At 59.1% G+C, this 12833-nt stretch overlaps 1 protein-coding gene across 3 annotated transcripts in view; it reads left to right on the top strand.

The window, feature by feature from the left end:
• The window catches only part of KCNH6 (potassium voltage-gated channel subfamily H member 6), a 122897-nt gene that overhangs the window by 88633 nt on the left and 21431 nt on the right, over positions 1-12833 (top strand). For all 3 annotated transcript variants that reach the window (XM_075911217.2, XM_075911219.2, XM_075911218.2), the window contains 2 exons: positions 7282-7707; positions 11231-11630. In XM_075911217.2, coding sequence (XP_075767332.2) covers positions 7282-7707; positions 11231-11630 — 826 coding nt within the window. The remainder of the gene's footprint in view (positions 1-7281; positions 7708-11230; positions 11631-12833) is intronic.

Genomic DNA, 12833 nt, shown 5'->3' with positions numbered 1-12833 from the left:
CGAGCACAGCTCTGCCCCCGGGAGTGGTGTCAGCGCCAGAGGTCTGTGCTGGGGAGCTCGGCTCCCTTTCCCCAGCTCTCTCCCTGCCCGCGCGTGGCGCAGCCTCCCTTCCAGCCCACCATGAGTCTGAAACTGAAGCTCAAGCCGGTAAGCGCTGAGACAGACGAACGGGGGGGGCATGGCTGAGATGGGGGGTTGTTAGCGGAGTCCCTGCTGTTGCCATGGGGGCAGGGAGGAGGGATCCCCGGAGGGGAGGCTGTCCCTGGAGTGAATTAAATCCCAGGAGGGCAGCAGGGCACGTTCGGGGGAAGGGGGAGATCCGCCCCTTCCCTGGGAAGTGACTCCCTCTTCATCTAGCTCATGCTGCTCTCTGGGGAGGCCCAACTTTCTCTGCAGGCAGGGCTGGCGGGGGGAGGGTGCCCTGGGCTTCTAAAGCCACGGAGGGGTCGGCCGCACATTTGTGTGATGAACGTGCCAGTCTCTGACTTGGAACGAGCCTGGAGTTCATGGCCGTGGCCCGTCCCTGCAGCATCCCCTCTGGCACGGGGCGCCTCGGGCCAGGCAGCCACCCACTCAGAGGAGAGCGGGCTGGTTTGGGGGGGAGGCAGAATTGAAGGGGCAAAGGGGAAGACATGATTATTCTCCCCTCTTCTGGGCCGTTTTGGTCTCACCGCCGCTAAAAGCAAACAGCCCCCCTGGCTGGCTGCATCCTGAATCCAGAGCGAATCTGGAGTATTCAGAGTCCAGAGAATCTACGGCCAGAGACGTGACTTCAGATTTCTGAGTCGTACCAAGGGGTCTTGGATACTAAGCAGGAGGCGCCTTAGTGATCCCGTAGAGCCGTAGCCCAGTGACTGGCTGGATCGGCTACACAGCTGAATGGGGACGGAGTCCTTCCCTGGATGGATGCATGGCCAGGGTAGAGGAGCTGGAGAGGCCAAACAGAGCTGCAAATGAGCTGGCGCTAGAGGCCTGTCTCCGGGCTGTGATTCCGGGGGATGTTTTCTCTCTCGTGTTTTGTGCTCCGTCCAAAGGGTCCCCAAACCCCTCCGCTTTGGGCAGGGCCAGCCAACCGAGGGGCGTTTTTAATTCCAGCCTCCCTTTCTCCTTCGCCGGCTCCGCCGACGCCCGTTCAAACAGCCTTGACACCAAAAGGCCAGAGCTCGGATGTGCGGGTAGCCGGCACAAAGCGATAACACGGAGATTGGCACGTGAGCAGGGCAAGGGAGCTCCCCCCACAAAGGTTAGACCCACGGAAGGGGGGCTGGAACCACCCGCCTCTTACTGCCGCAGCTGGGCAGGGAGGAGTTGCTCAAGATCGGGCCCCTCAGATGGACGTCCTGCTGGCTGTGCTTGTCACGCAGGCTTTGATCCACTACCTACTGCAGTCAGCGGGGGGGCTGCCTGTGGCACCAGCAAGCCTGATCATTCCCTGAGCTTGCTGCCCGGTTTAAAGCCCCCTTAGCACTGCTTCTGGCAGGGGGTGCCCCAGGCCCCCTCCCCTCGCCCCGACGTGCTCCTGTTGGGGTGAGGAGGCCGGTTCCCCGACCCCACCAGCGCTGCGTCCGCACGTCCCCCTTCGGAACGAGTGGATTTCGGTCACTTTTTCCGCTCCCTCTCCCTCCTCTGCCTGCCACGTCTTTGGCCTTCCCGGCTCTTGATTGGCGGCTTCTTCCCGACCCGGGGCCTGGGCATTGATTGATGGCGATGCTGGTGCGGCTGGTTCCAGAATGCCCTTTGCAGGCGCGCGGGTGGCTCTGCGCATGCCTGTGCCGGTGCGTGAGAGATGCTGTCGCCCCGCCTGGGGGGCAGCTGGGCCTGGGTGCGGGGACTCCCAACCACACCCTGGTCCCGCGGCGGTTCAGGTCGCAGTGGGGTGGGGCCAGGCAGGAGTTACCCTACGTGTGGGGCAGCAGGCAAGGGGCTGAGGGTCGAGAGGCTTTGGCGGAGGCAGGGTGGAAGGACTGAGTGGCCATTGGGCAGCTGCGAGTCCCTGGTTTGCAGGGGTGGCGAGGGAGGGTCAGTTTGAATGGGGTGCCCCGTGTGGACTCCCCTGGGTTTGTTAATGCTGTGGCTGGGGAGGGGGAAGGGGAGAGCACACAGAGGGGACTGTGGACAGTATCAGGAGGCCCACGGGGTGATATACGGGACACCGGAGCCTTGTCTCGCCAGGAGAAATAGCTTCCCCTCCCCTGCAGCCAGACAGCACGTGCGGCCGGGCCCACCAGGATCCAAGCCCCTGCGCTCTCCCGCTTGCGCTGCGGGCTGATGGGCAGTCAGCCTGCTGGTGTTTCCTGTGTGCAGACGTCCGAATGGGGCGAGAAGAACGGGGTCAGGGGAAGGAGCTGGGGTTGGGAATCGCGTTTGCGGCTGCCTGCGCCCAGGCCCCGTGAGTTCCAGGATGAGTGGCACAGCGAGATGGGGGCATGTATGGGAGCTGCACCAATCAGAGACCCGGCTCCCAGCCTGGGGCCTTCTGGGCCACGGTGGCCAACAGCACCTGACGCTGTCGCTTCCCCCCTTCCTGTGACCTCTCCAGTGCCCCAGTGTCTGTACCATTGCTCTGAGCTGCCGCTCCAGCGCTGGCCTCAAAGCCGGGCTGGGAAAGAGACAGGCTTGTCCAGCTCTTAGGAAGCAGACGGCCAAAGGAGAGAGGCCCGGGAAGAGGAGAAGGACGCAGGAGGGGGTGTGAACGCAGGAAGCCAAGTCTCACCTGTCATGGCGTGGGGGATGTAGCCAGAGCCAGTGGCAGTGTCACTTGGGTGCCTCTCGCTGGCCCAGACCAGTCAGCGCATCTCTCAGGATCAGGATGATGAAAGCCCAGCGGTGTCATGGGGATCTCCATCCCTAGAGGTGTTTAAGTCTCGGCTTGACAAAGCCCTGGCTGGGTTGATTTAGTTGGGATTGGTCCTGCCTAGAGCAGGGGGCTGGACTTGACGACCTTCTGAGGTCTCTTCCAGCTCTATGGTTCTATGATTCTATGATCTCGGGGTCCCAGCAGAGGGCGGGGGTGGCAGCCATGGTGGGGGAACTCGCTCAGTTCAGTCCAGCTGTCTGGACCCCTGCCAAAGCAGCTATAAGCACCCTACAAGGGGCTGGTGAGCAGAATGGCCTATTCCGCTCATTCTCGTGTCCACCAAGCAGGGCTCAGTCCAACACGCCACGTCGGACCCATTTCTGATCCCATTCTGCTTTGTTTGCCAGCCACGACCTCAGTGCAGTCCTTGGGGGTTATCAGCAAGCAGTTTTGTTTGGGCTGACTTGCTCTGTCTGTCTTTAATTGTGGCTGGCTTCTGCAAGCAACGTGATGGAATCGTCTGAACTGTAGGTCTGTTACCTTGGGCAGCTGATGTGACGGGGGCACGGTGAGGAAATTGGTTCCTGATCCGACCCCCAGCTAGTGCCCTGAAGCATGAGGTTGGATGTCCATTCCTTATTGTTTTAGCTTGTGCCGTTGCTGCTCTGACACCCCCAGCCGGACTCTGCCCCCCGTTACGCCTGTGCCGCCCCACCAGTCAGAGCCTGGCCGCAGTGGAGAGAGGCTGGAGGATGTTGAGGGTGAAAACCTGGATGTAAACAACATCCGCTCTCTAGGTTTTACCAAGCCAGGGCTCTCTGGAATCTCATGGCTCTCACGGCATTCTGTCCCATAGCGGCAGCGGGTATAGATCCTGGGTCCCCAGCGCCCTGCCAGATACACGAATGGGGAATCTCCATTAGCTGTTAGCAGTACAGGGCATTTGAAACACAGCTGAGAGCAGCAGACGCTAGACTGTTCCTTGTATGGACATTGTCAGGGGGTGTTTACCGGAAGGGGGAATCCTTCTCGATGAGTTTGTACAGGGTGAAGAGAGGAGAGATTTCCCCACTGCTTCCTGTGGGTGCGAGTGAGTGACACCAGCAGGCAGCTACTGCGCAGCCAGGCCTGGCTGGCAATGTGGGCAGCAGAGCAGCTGGGGGTTTCTTCCAAACTCCTGCCAAACGCTCCCTAAACTCCTCTGTGGCAGCGCATGAGTCACTAGCCTGGCTCTGTTAGCACCTTAAACATAAAGTGAAGCTAAAATTAGAGGCATTTCTGAGAGTCAGGCCGAGCATGTGCGGAGCCTGTGAACTCGCCCGCCCGCTCCGCCAATGCACCCCCTGCCCAGCCTGCAGCCCCTGCTGTTCTGCCCCTCACCCCTCCTTGGCGCAGCTCCATGCCAGCTGCCCACTCCCCCGCTCCTGCAGCCCTGTGGCTGGCTGTAGACCGTCCGGCGCGCAAGGGGATGAGATGGGCAGGTGCCCGCTGTGTATTGTCTCGTGTCAGTCAGGATCTCAGCTACACTTAAGGCCTGACTTTAAAAGCCCAACTCCCAGGCTACGTCTACATTGGCCCCTATTCCGTAATAGGGATGCTAATGTAGCACTTTGGAATAGGCAAATCCGCGGGGGATTTAAATATCCCCCGCGGGATTTGCATTTTCATGGCTGCCGCTTTTTTCCGGCTTGTAGATAAGCCGGAGAAAAGCGCCAGTCTGGACGCGATCCTCCAGAAAATAAACTCTTTTCCAGAGGATCTCTTATTCCTACTTGTTGCCTACTTGAAAGTAGGAATAAGAGATCCTCCGGAAAAGAGCTTATTTGCCTATTCCAAAGTGCTACATTAGCATCCCTATTACGGAATAGGGGCCAATGTAGACACAGCCCCAGTGCCCTGAGCTGAGCCCGGGCTGACTCCAGGCACTGCAGTTTCCAAACACTCAGGCTGGCGTAGCAGGGGCTGCGTGTCGGGAGTGAGGGGCACCGGTAGAGCTGGTTGTGGGGAGCCAGGGCTGGAATAGCAGGGGCTGCGTGTCGGGAGTGGGGGGCACCGGTAGAGCTGGTTGTGGGGAGCCTCAGGCTGGCATAGCAGGGGCTGCATGTCGGGAGTGGGGGGCACCGGTAGAGCTGATTGTGGGGAGCCAGGGCTGGAATAGCAGGGGCTGCGTGTCGGGAGTGGGGGGCACCGGTACAGCTGGTTGTGGGGAGCCAGGGCTGGAATAGCAGGGGCTGCGTGTCGGGAGTGGGGGGCACCGGTACAGCTGGTTGTGGGGAGCCAGGGCTGGAATAGCAGGGGCTGCGTGTCGGGAGTGAGGGGCACCGGTAGAGCCGGTTGTGGGGAGCCAGGGCTGGAATAGCAGGGGCTGCGTGTCGGGAGTGAGGGGCACCGGTAGAGCTGGTTGTGGGGAGCCAGGGCTGGAATAGCAGGGGCTGCGTGTCGGGAGTGGGGGGCACCGGTACAGCTGGTTGTGGGGAGCCAGGGCTGGAATAGCAGGGGCTGCGTGTCGGGAGTGAGGGGCATCGGTAGAACCGGTTGTGGGGCTGCGGTAGCAGGGGGGTGATTCCTTCTCTTCCTAGCGCGGTGATGGCTGCTAAGCTTTGAGCTGCCCGGAGAGATCAGCTCGTTGTACTGAGAGGGGCCAGCGAACCCATGACTGGCTCTCCGAGGCTGCTACGTGGAACGAGGCCTGGTTCCGCGATGGGACTTGTTGCCTACTCAGCGGCTGGCACCTTTCTAAGCCCCGCGCAGCGGTGAGGCCAGAGCGGGGACTCCCTGCACACCTGGCCAGGACTGTGGGATTGACACCCACGTTGATTGCTGCCCCCTTAGACCGGCCTCCGGGCAGGGGGCCCCACAAAGGCAGGCCTCGCGGGTGCCTGTGCCCAGCGCTTTGCATGCCCCACCCCCCCGCAGCTGGGGGCTCGGAGCCTGGCTCCACCCCTCCCCGTCCGCCTGCTGCCATCAGCAACCAAACCTCAGGGTCCCTAGTGAGGGAGAAGGGAACTGAGGCAGGACTCTGGCCATTGGACTTGTCCCCGGGCTGCCCTTGGGGCTTATGGGGCCCCATGCAGCACAGAGGTGACTGTAGACTCACCCCCATGCAATGGTTTTAGAGCAGATTTTAAAGGGAGCTCCTGTGTGGACTCACACACATGGGCGGGCGGGCGTGCAGGCAAGGGTGGGCACAGCCTTCCCAAACTGCCTACGCCTCCGACAGCCTAAGGCTGGGGCCGCCACCGGGGAAGGCTGGGGCAGTCTGGCTTTCCCTGGTCGCCACAGCGCAGCTTCCCTCAGCCGCCAAGGAAGGACGGGACCGCAGCTCGGCAGCCCGACTCTCCCCGGCCACCAAGGAGAGCTGGGCTGGGGCTGCAGCACGGCAGCCGTGGCTCTCCACGTGGCCTAGAAGGATTGGGATGGGAGTGGGCGTGGCATCAGGCAGAAGGGGCGGGTTCTCAGGTGGAAAGGGGCGGGGCTGGGGCTTGCCTTCCCTAGCTGGCCTTTCACCCCACGCCCGTGCTAACACAGTACATTCAGAAACTGGCAGTAGGTAGCTGGAGTCAGCAAATGCCTGGGAAATGGCTTTGTGACCACTCAAGTGGCTCCATCACAGGTTCAGCGTCCTGGCAGAGTTTGTCACGTTTACGTTAGCGAGACCCTCTCCGGAGGAGGCAGAGCCTCAGACCAGGGGTAGGGAGAGGTGGGTGGGTGGACACTAAGACCCAGTGGTGCCCCAAATGTTCAGGTGTCCTACCCAATTACATATTCTGCTCCTAAGCAGAGGCAACTGCCATGCCCACTAATGGAGAATCACCTTTGCTGTTAGCAGTAGAGGGTCTGTGACATGCCACTTATGGTTTCCAGCAGGATGCACCTACACTGGCCAGTTTGTTACACTGTGGCTGAGATTGGGCTCCTAAATCCTTTGAGCTCCTAAATCCATTGGGCTCCTAATTCCATGGTTAGGCGTCTGAATAAATCTGACCTGAATTCCATGCAGTTGTTCTGCCATTCAGGCCAGATGTTTTGGTGTCTAACTATGGATGCCATAGGTTCTCTTTAGGCCCCTAGTTGGCCTCTCCCCAGGGATTGCTGCCCGCCTTGAAAAGGGGGTCAGGAGCCCTTGGATAAATGGAGTGACAGCTCGTCTGGCATCTTGGTCCCAGCTGCCGTCTGTCTCGTACTGTCCCATGGTGGGAGCCCACCTCAACCCGGGACTGGTGCAACCCCAGGCCTCTTACAAGCTGGGGTGGTGCATTGGGAGAACGTCTGTGAGTGGGGAAAGGAGGGATCAGCAGCTTAGAAGGAGTCAAGGTGCCTGGCGGAGGGATCAGCTGTTGAGAGGGTTGATTGGGGAAAGGCAGAGCAAAGAGATCTTGCAAACACTTGGTGTCATTGGGCAAAGTTGGGCTCCTGGACCTTCTAAGCTCCGTCCCCCGGTTCTTGCATCCCCTGTGCCCCTCACACACCCGTCTCCCTGGCAGGTCCTGTCGCTGGGCGCGGATGTCCTCCCGGAGTACAAGCTGCAGGCGCCGCGGATCCACCGATGGACCATCCTGCACTACAGCCCCTTCAAGGCGGTGTGGGACTGGCTGATCCTGCTGCTGGTTATCTACACGGCCGTCTTCACGCCCTACTCGGCCGCCTTCCTGCTCAACGAGGAGCAGGAGGAGAGGCGCTGGGACTGTGGCTACTCTTGCAACCCTCTCAACATCATCGACCTCATCGTGGACATCATGTTCATCGTGGACATCCTCATCAACTTCCGCACCACCTACGTCAACATCAACGACGAGGTGGTGAGCCACCCCGGCAAGATCGCCATCCACTACTTCAAGGGCTGGTTCCTTATCGACATGGTGGCGGCCATCCCCTTCGACCTGCTTATCTTCCGCTCCGGCTCTGACGAGGTGAGTGGGGCTAATGGGTAGAACGCAGAGACCTAGGCCGAGGCCTGGGAGGGTAGAGTAGGGACCAGTCTGCCTGTGGTTTCTGGTGCCCGACACCGCACAACGGATGGCACGTCAGATGTGGGGAAGAGAGATGTGGACGGATGGGTGGATAGACGGCTCTGTCTTTGTACCTGGCCTGCTCTGCCCTCTGCTGGAGACGTCAGCACCCTGACAAGCTCCTGCTTAGGAGAAGCCCACTCCGGGCAGGGTACCAACAAGACTTAGTCCTCCAAGGGCCTGGAAGGGCCGGAAAGGGACAATACCCAATCAGCAACCAGCAGGCGAGTTAATAAGGCTTCCGGGCTCCATCTCCTGGGGAGTGTCCAGAGAAGCTTGGCTAGAAGAGCGCTTCAGGGCCAGCCCAGGAGCCGGGCCATGGTCAGAGTTCCCTGTAAGCTGAGCGATGCAAATGCCACCCAACAGACTAGCAGAGCACCCACCAATAGGTTTTTTGTTTCCACTGGTGGTGCGCATCCTCTGGTCCACATAACAATTATTCCACACATGGATGGGCAAGGTTAGAGGGAACCTTGGTCAAGGTGAGGCGGCCAAGCGGTTGCTGTGTTTGGAGCTGATTTGCAAGTCAGCCGAAGTCTCAGTCCAGCTATAAGCAGCCATTAGAGGACTGGCAGAGACACTGAGCAGGCTGGTGCAGACGGACAGACAGAGAGAAACGGGCATACAGGGGAGTAGATGGAAAAGGAGGGAGCTGGAAAGAGGGGAGGGCAAGAGAGAGGGAGCAGATTGATCAGAGAGCAGCAGAGAAACATCGTTTTCCTGGTACAAGCTAAGCAGCCGTGAGCTGAGGTCACTGGCTCACAGTATAACCCCCCCAGGCTGTATTGACACTGCAGCTGCACTTTGGGGGACAGCCTCGTGCGTCTGGCTCCACAATAACAAGCCACTGTCCACGCACCGGCCGCTCCATCCCAGAGAAGCCACGGCTCCCTGGGGAGGAATGAGGACGAGGAGATTTGCCATTGAGTACGGCAGGCGGCTGGCTGGAACCAGTGGTCTGCCCCATCTTTCAAGGAGGCTGCGAGACCAGCTGGATCAGGGTGTCTGTGCTAAGCGATGCTCTAGGGAATGCCTGGGGACGCCTTTCTGGATGTTTCCTCGTGTTTGGTAGAGGCTGGAGTAGGGCTGTCAAATATCGGTTAATTGAATAGTCGATTAACCTCAAGAATTCGTATTGGTTACTCGACTATTCTAGAGTCCCCGGGGGTGGGGCCAGCAGCCAGTGCACTGCGGCCCCACTCCTGAGGAGTCCCCTGCCACTCCACACTGTTGCCTCTTATCAGAGGCAGCAGCACGGGGTGCCAGGCGGGAGCTGGTCCGTGAGAGGAGTCAGTTTAAAAACTCGCAGACCGGCTGCCTGTCGCCCTGTCCTGCTGCCTCTGATAAAGAGGCAGCAGTGCGCGGTGGCAGGAGCCCCTGTCCAGGGGCAGTCTGAGCTCTCAGACCCGGCGCGAGCCAGAACTAAGCCAGGCTGCCTGTCTGCTTAAATGCAGAGTCGCAGCGGGGGAAGGTCCTGGACCCGGCGCGAGCTGAGACTGAGCCAGGCTGCTGGCCAGCCTGCCAAAACATTTACTGGTGGGGACGGGGGAATGCGTGTAGTCAACAGCATTCACTGATAAGCTTTTGCTAATTGGTTAATCAACTACACCATCCCTAGGCCAGAGGCGCTGACAGAGATGGGGGCACCATTGTGTTCAGCGCTGTACAGACCCCTGTCAAGAGACAGTCCCTGTCCCAGTCTAACAGAGAACGGGCAGGAGGGGAAGGGACTTGCAGCAGGCCAGAGGTAGTGCCAGAAATAGCAGCTTCTGAGGGGCAGGACGGCATGCTGCCAGGGTGGGGGGCTGATAATGCTGTCTCTAGTCTCCAGCCATTGGGGGGGGGTCTCTAAGCCTCTTGAAGGGCTGTCATCGTCCTCTATTTCTCGCTGTGCCACCAACTCCTAGTGACACCTCAGCCAAACCCCTCTGCCTCAGTTTCCCCAAGTGGAGGCTTGGGGGAAAGGTGCTGCGAATGGTGTGGCCTGTGTCACTGCACCTCTGTCATTCAGCTTGGAGTCTTGTTGCTTGTTAGTGTCAGGAGCCTTGTGACTCTGACACATTCCCTACGGAAGGGCCCTCATCTCTCTTCAACTGAGCACAGAGAGCGGCAAGTCTGGGAACGGACCCAGAAGTCCTCTGTTCACATGAATAGGCTCCTCCCTCCTCAGAGCCAGGACGAGACCCAGTCTTGGCTTCTACTTTAACCGCCGGGGGCATGTGTACACGAGGAAACCTGAAAAAATGAAAATCCATTTCCTAACTCCCGATGCTACAAGATCCAACCAGCGGGTCCCCACTACGGGGGAGCCTCGAAATGAGTGCGAGGCAGCTCCCTCAGTGTGGACGCACTACCTCGACTTAGAGCCCCAGGAACCACGGGGGAGTCATTAGTTCGAATGACTCTGGGGAGTCGTTATTTTGAAATAGTGGCCTGGGAGCGGCCATAGTGATGCTCTTTCAAAATAACTATTTTGGAATGGGCGTTATTCCCTGAGAAGAGTGAGGGGGGATTTGAGAGCAGCCTTCAGCTTCCTGAAGGGGGGTTCCAGAGAGGATGGAGAGAGGCTGTTCTCAGTAGTGATGGATGGCAGAACGAGGAGCAATGGTCTCAAGTTACAGTGGGGGAGGTGTAGGTTGGATATTAGGACAAACTATTTCCCTAGGAGGGTGGTGAAGCCCTGGGCTGGGTTCCCTAGGGAGGGGGTGGAATCTCCATCCCTAGAGGTTTTTAAGTCCCGGCTTGACAAAGCCCTGGCTGAGTTGATTTAGTTGGGATTGGTCCTGCCTTGGGCAGGGGGCTGGATTTGACCTCCTGAGATCTCTTCCAGCTCTATGGGTATGTCTACACTACCCTCCTAGTTCGAACTAGCGGGGTAATGTAGGCATACCGCACTTGCAAATGAAGCCCGGGATTTGAATTTCCCGGGCTTCATTTGCATAAGCGGGGAGCCGCCATTTTTAAAACCCCGCTGGTTCGAACCCCGTGCAGCGCGGCTACACGGGGCTCGAACTAGGTAGTTCGGACTAGGTTTCCTATTCCGAACTACCAGTACACCTCGAGGTTCGAACTAGCGGGGTAGTGTAGACATACCCTATGATTCTAGGAAAAGCAGGAGTCCAGATTTCAAAATAACGGGCTTAGTCGTGTGGACGCTTATACATTTGACCTAAGGGGGGTTATTCTGAAATAAAGCCCTAGTGTAAACCAGGGCTAACGGCCCTTCCTTTCCAGAGCTGGGATGAGAGGACCCTGGAATCCTGGTTCCCAGTCCTCTGTTCTAACCACTAGACCGCACTGTATCTCAGAGGCATAAAGGGAACCCCAAGTCCTGGCTCCTAGGCTCCCATTCTAATCGCAGCCTCCTCGGAGGTTTCCATGTGGTTTCCGGGTGATCTCCCTTTCCCGCTTGGCCCCCCTGCAGACCACCACGCTGATCGGGCTGCTGAAGACGGCCCGGCTGCTGCGCCTGGTGCGCGTGGCCCGCAAGCTGGACCGCTACTCCGAGTACGGGGCGGCTGTGCTCTTCCTGCTCATGTGCACCTTCGCCCTCATCGCCCACTGGCTGGCCTGCATCTGGTACGCCATCGGCAACGTGGAGCGGCCCTACATGGAGCACAAGATCGGCTGGCTGGACAACCTGGGCGACCAGATCGGCAAGCGCTACAACGACAGCGACCTCTCCTCCGGCCCCTCCATCAAGGACAAGTACGTCACGGCGCTCTACTTCACCTTCAGCAGCCTCACCAGCGTGGGCTTCGGCAACGTCTCGCCCAACACCAACTCCGAGAAGATCTTCTCCATCTGCGTCATGCTGATTGGCTGTGAGTGCCTGCCCAGGCCCCCGGCATGGTCCCCGCTTGCCCTCGGGGGCCACCTGGCCCTCAGTTGAGGGGCCTGTTCTGCAGCCTGTTCCCACTTGCCCTCCTGGGGTGCCGTGGGGGCCGGAGGCTGCTTGGGGAGAGGAGCAGGGCAGCTCAGGTTGAGCAGGGTGGGGAGAACTTGCCCAGCCCAGTGCTGGGGTGCAGGCGGGGGACTGAGCTGCCCAAGCAGGCATTTGCTGCGCTGAGAACCCAGCTTCCCTCGGGGAGGCTCCCGAGAAGGCCAGTGAGTCAGGCCAGCTCCCAGATCCGTGCCAACCGGGGTCGGTCTTTAGAGGGTGGTAAAGCACTGGGATGAGTTCCCTAGGGAAGTAGTGGAATCTCCATCCCTAGAGGTGTTTAAGTCTCGGCTTGACAAAGCCCTGGCCGGGTTGATTTAGTTGGGATTGGTCCTGCCTAGAGCGGGGGGCTGGACTTGACGACCTTCTGGGGTCTCTTCCAGTTCTATGATTCTATGATAAGGGGATGGTTTGATGAGGTAACATGGTCTTGGTAACTAACTGACCATTCATTATCAGTGGGAAATAGGTCAATGGAGGGATGATAGGAGTTACTATAGAGAACTTTCTGGGTGTCTGGCTGGTGAGTCTTGCCCACATGCTCAGGGTTTAGCTGATCGCCATATTTGGGGTCGGGAAGGAATTTTCCTCCAGGGTAGATTGGCAGAGGCCCTGGAGGTTTTGCGCCTTCCTCTGTAGCATGGGGCACAGATCACAGCTGGAGGATTCTCTGCATCTTGGGGTCTTCAAAGTATTTGAAGACTTCAATATCTGAGATCTAGGTGAGAGGATTATTCTAGGAGGGGGTGGGGGAGATTCTGTGGCCTGCACTGTGCAGGGGGTCAGACTAGATGATCAAACTGGTCCCTTCTGACCTTAAAGTCTATGAGTCTATGAGGAGTCAGACAGGGCACTAGACCAGAGACAGGGACTTTTGCATGGATTGATCCCCCAGTCTGACCCCCAGCAAGAGATGCCAGGGTGCTTTGGCCCTACTGCCCCCCAGCACGCTGCCAGATGTCCCCTAATCCCAAGCATGAGCTCCCCCCAACTGAGGCTGCGAACCTGCAGCACGTGTGTCCATGGGGCTCGACAAGGGAAGCAGCCATGACAAATGGGAGCTGCTGGGGCGGGGGGGATTAGGTGT

This window comes from Pelodiscus sinensis, chromosome 29 (assembly GCF_052426305.1).
Source record: "Pelodiscus sinensis isolate ZL-2025 chromosome 29, ASM5242630v1, whole genome shotgun sequence".
NCBI classification, from domain to species: Eukaryota; Metazoa; Chordata; order Testudines; family Trionychidae; genus Pelodiscus; species Pelodiscus sinensis.
The sequence above is the reverse complement of the archived record's forward strand: the minus strand, read 5'-3'. Positions and strand labels throughout refer to the sequence as shown.